Genomic DNA, 4,737 nt, shown 5'->3' with positions numbered 1-4,737 from the left:
CTCGGATGCGCCCCCTACCGGCGCGTTCCTCGGCATGCTCGATCCGTCGCTGATGCAGCAGCTCTACCGCGACGGCGTCTTCGTCAGGTGGGCCGCATTAGCCGTGGCAACGCGTTTCGGCCTTGTTGCCGTGGTTACGCCGTCGTAGCCACGGTAACAAAGGTTGGCCTCGTAGCCATAGCAAATCACACATTTTTGCCTCGTAGCTGTGGTAACACAGGTATCCATGGTAACACAGGTTGCATCCGTGGTAACACAGGTTGTATCCGTGGTAACACAGGTTGTATCCGTGGTAACACAGGTTGCATCCGTGGTAACACAGGTTGCATATGTGGTAACACAGGTTGTATCCGTGGTAACACTGGTTGTATCCGTGGTAACACAGGTTGTATCCGTGGTAACACAGGTTGTATCCGTGGTAACACAGGTTGTATCCGTGGTAACACAGGTTGTATCCGNAACACAGGTTTCATCCATCGTTACGTAGACAGACAGACCTCGTAGCGTGTCCACGTAGGTTGTTCTCGTAGCCGTGGTAATGCAGCTCGTCTTCGCAACCACGGCAACACAGCTCGTCCTCGTACCTCATTAGTTGGTCGTTAGTGTCTTCGGTATCGGATGTTGAACGTCTCGTCTCTCTGCCTTGCAAGGAGCAGCAGTATGACTTCCAGGCGTTGTGTAAGGTGGAGGAGCACCTTAGTAGTTAGTCGTTAGTGTCTTCGGTATCGGATGTTGAACGCCTCGTCTCTCTGCTTTGCAGGGAGCAGCAGTATGACTTCCAGGCGTTGTGTAAGGTGGAGGAGCACCTTAGTAGTTAGTCGTTAGTGTCTTCGGTATCGGATGTTGAATGTCTCGTCTTTCTGCTTTGCAGGGAGCAGCAGTATGACTTCCAGGCGTTGTGTAAGGTGGAGGAGGACCTGACGAGCGCCGGCGTCGCGTCCGCTTACATTGTGAGTAACTGTGGGAACAATTCCCCCGGTTCACGACCCCTGACCTGGGTCACGACCCCCTGAGCTGGGTCACGACCCCTTGAGCTGGGTCACGATTCCCCTGATCTGGGTCACGACTCCCCTGAGCTGGGTCACAACTCCCTGAGCTGGGTCACGTCCCCTGAGCTGGGTCACGTCCCCTGAGCTGGGTCACAACCCCTGAGCTGGGTCATGACTCCCTGAGCTGGGTCGTGACCCTAACCAGGGTTGGGACTATAACCCAGGTCCTGGCTCTAACATAGGTCACAACCCTAATCCGCGTCGTGGCCCTAACCTGAGTCAGGATCCTAACCCTGTTGGTGGCTCGAACCCGAATCCGACCCCTAACCCCAGTCACAAATGTAAATTGTATAAGAACCTTAATCTAACCACGGTCGCCAACCAATATTGAATGCTTCTCTAGTGTGAATTAAACAGTTCTGATTGAAGGCGAAGATTGGCAGAGAACTAGTATGTCTGTCTAGAATGTGTCCAGGTTCCTGAGAAGAAAGACTTAAGTGGAAGTGCCGAATTTCCGAAAAAAATGCTTTCACCTAACACTTATTTACAAGGCTGTGGCAAAACACGTGTTTTTGTGGTGTAGAACATTCCTGTAGCTCTGTTACTGAATTCCTTTGTGCATTTCAGCCAAGTTTGAGTATGGCAGCCAGTCGTCTCCAGTGGGTAGCACAGCAAGCTGCAAGGTACAAGATTAGAATTACGTGAATTCATGAATAAATAAATAAAATTAATTATTAAAGATGTATGTTCACAGTCCAAGAATTTGATAGCATTACAGAATGCAATATCGCAATTTAATTATTTTTATTTTTTTTCTGATAATGACCATTTTATTTTATATATTTTTATATTATTCGCACGGTCACATCGTTTCGCCTCGACGTGAAAATTCTTTGCGGAAAACTTCCCCAGGTCGTACGTGGGCCTCAACCTGTACAGTGCTGCCACTGGGTGGCTGAAGTCGGCGCGAGCTGAGAATCTGGACCCAGAGTCGGAAGTGACGGAAGAGAATTGTATCAAGATGGCCGTGCAGTACCGCTACGGACCCAACAGCACGGCCGCCAGCGGCACGTTCAATTGTTCTACCGACGACTGCCCCAGGCAAGTTTGTCCGAGTTAGTCTATTTTTGAGTAGTTTGCGAGGGAAGGAGGTAGGGGTGGGGGAGGGAGGGAGGAAGGGAGCGAGGGGGAGAAGGAGGTTGAGAGGAAGATGTGGGGCATTCATTCATGCATAATCGTGTGCAGGGGTAGAAATTAACTTTCTAACTCCTCCTTCTTCTCCAACGGACTCCCTGTTCTCAAAAAGATGGAGTCCGCAGCAAAATGAGGGAGTCCGTAGTCTGAAATTCAAAATTAAAGATTTGATGGAAAAAATACTGTAATTCCGCGAGGCCGTGCTGTGGAACGAACTAGTTAATATAGCAGAATTTTCAGGGAGTCGCACGGACTCCTGCATATGTCAAATCAGGGAGTATTTGACTTAATTTTGAATTTTGCGTTAATTTCGCACCCTGTTATACATAAATACATGTACATCTAAAATCACACATATAAATACATGTACATGTGAACATACATTATGGTAAACACACTTCAAATACATGTACATGATGTGAATACTAATTACAAATAAATACATGTACATGTATTGTACATGTATGTACATGTATAAATAAATACATGTACATGTGAACACACATTATACATATATACATGTACGTGCATGTATAAATAAATACATGTACATGTAAACATACATTATACATAAATACATGTACATGTGAACACACATTATACATATAAATACATGTACATGTGAACACACATTAAACATATAAATACATGTACATGCAAACACACATTATACATTTATAAATACATGTACATGTGAACACACATTAAACATATAAATACATGTACGCATGAACACACATTAAACATATAAATACATGTACATGTGAACACACATTAAACATATAAATACATGTACATGCAAACACACATTATACATAAATACATGTACATGTGAACACACATTAAACATATAAATACATGTACATGTGAACACACATTAAATATATAAATACGTGTACATGCAGGGGTAGAAATAAACTTTTGAACAAGGGAGTCCAACGGGCACTCCCTGCCCTCAAAAAGAGGGAGTCTGCGGCAAAATCAGGTTGTCCGCAGACTGAAGTTCAAAACTAAAGATATTAACAATAACGCATGTGCTTATTTTGAAAATTTATGCGGTTGCGTCTGCCAAATTTTCTTTGGACATCTGTAAAAATACGATAATTTTGCATGGGAATAATAAGGCTAGTTACTAGTTAGGCTCGTAGGGTCTATGTCCCCCTGACCTCTGTTTGACCTGGCTCGTTTAGCTATTTCTGACTAACCCTAACCCTAATTTTCAGGGAGTCACACGTACTCCTGCATATGCCAAATCAGGGAGTCTGACAGTAAATCAAGGAGTCTGACAGTAAATCAGGGAGTATTTGACTCCGGACTCGCGTTAATTTCGCACCCTGGTGTGCGTGGGACACTGGCGACGGTGTGTGTTTACATGTCAGTGCATGTATGCATGTGTGGTGCAATGGTACACACACACATTTCGTTAGTGTGTTGTGCGGACACGTTTTAACACGTTCTCTCTCTCTCGTAGGTCATACCACTCCGGACGTATCGTGGAGACAAACTTGCTGCTGGTGGTGGTCGAGCCGCCACCCATCAACTGCACCTGTGACGTCGCGCCGATATCAGTGGAGCCAGAACGAGGTAAAACACCCAACGTTCCTGCTGCGCCTACACAGATTACATGAAATTGCGACTGGAATTTTTTTTCCTGCTAGTTTTCCTTTGTTTCTGAGCAGTTAATAACTCTTATTTGTATCATTTCTTATTCAGCTATGGTTAGTAACTAAATTTATTACAGGTACGCTCAGGCAAATGTGCTTTGCAATGTAAGCTGTTGGGTTGATCACAAGAGATGCGCGATCACGCTTTCCGCGTGGGGAGATCGGGAAGGGAGGTTACCGTGTATGCGTGTGAATGTGTTGTTGCTGTTTTTGGCAGTGCCGGGACCTAATGTGTGCGAGGCACAGCCACGCTATCGAAGGAGGCCAGCCAACTGCTACAGTCAGAGCCAAAAGGTGAGTGAGTGGGTGTGTGGGTGGGTTGGTGTGAGGTGGTGTGTGAGTGAGTGAGCGAGAGAGCGAGTGAGTGCAACTGTTGAGTCAAAACATCCCGACTTCCTATTGCACACTAGGATATGAATGAAATCATGAACTTGTTCACTTTGTTCCCGCGACTGGTCCTTGCTTTTAATAAAATGCGTTAATACACACATACCCCCACGGTACACATACCACACATTAAAAAACATGTATCGTCCATTACGAAAATATATCTCGTACTTGCGACGATCGTTTGCGCATGATAATACAGGAATTAGGAATGTTGGCAACCTACCGTTCTTTTGTACTTCTGCCCGTGGTTGCAGCGTTCCAGTTATGCTGTTAGTGTGTTCTGATCGCATTGCTCATTCCGGTTGCACTGTTCGTGTGTTCTGATCATGTTGTTCATTCCGGTTGCATTGTTTGTGTGTTCTGATCGCGTTGTTCGTGTGTTCTGATCGCGTTGTTCGTTCCGGTTGCATTGTTCGTGTGTTCTGATCGCGTTGTTCGTTCCGGTTGCATTGTTCGTGTGTTCTGATCGCGTTGTTCGTTCCGGTTGCACTGTTCGTGTG

The 4,737-nt window shown here is 45.5% G+C and overlaps 1 protein-coding gene across 1 annotated transcript in view; it reads left to right on the top strand.

Annotated features, from left to right (window-relative positions):
- Positions 1-6: 6 nt before the first annotated feature.
- LOC106818721 (voltage-dependent calcium channel subunit alpha-2/delta-1-like) overlaps positions 7-4,737 on the top strand; it is an 8,484-nt gene continuing 3,753 nt past the window's right edge. Inside the window, exons 1-6 of the mRNA XM_014823396.1 lie at positions 7-87; positions 872-950; positions 1,617-1,672; positions 1,902-2,090; positions 3,655-3,767; positions 4,065-4,141. Of these exons, the coding sequence (XP_014678882.1) occupies positions 35-87; positions 872-950; positions 1,617-1,672; positions 1,902-2,090; positions 3,655-3,767; positions 4,065-4,141 (567 nt within the window). The 5' untranslated portion in view covers positions 7-34. The remainder of the gene's footprint in view (positions 88-871; positions 951-1,616; positions 1,673-1,901; positions 2,091-3,654; positions 3,768-4,064; positions 4,142-4,737) is intronic.

This window comes from Priapulus caudatus, unplaced genomic scaffold (genome assembly GCF_000485595.1).
Source record: "Priapulus caudatus unplaced genomic scaffold, Priapulus_caudatus-5.0.1 Scaffold2455, whole genome shotgun sequence".
NCBI lineage: Eukaryota > Metazoa > Priapulida > Priapulimorpha > Priapulimorphida > Priapulidae > Priapulus > Priapulus caudatus.
This window is presented reverse-complemented; position numbering and strand designations above follow the sequence as displayed.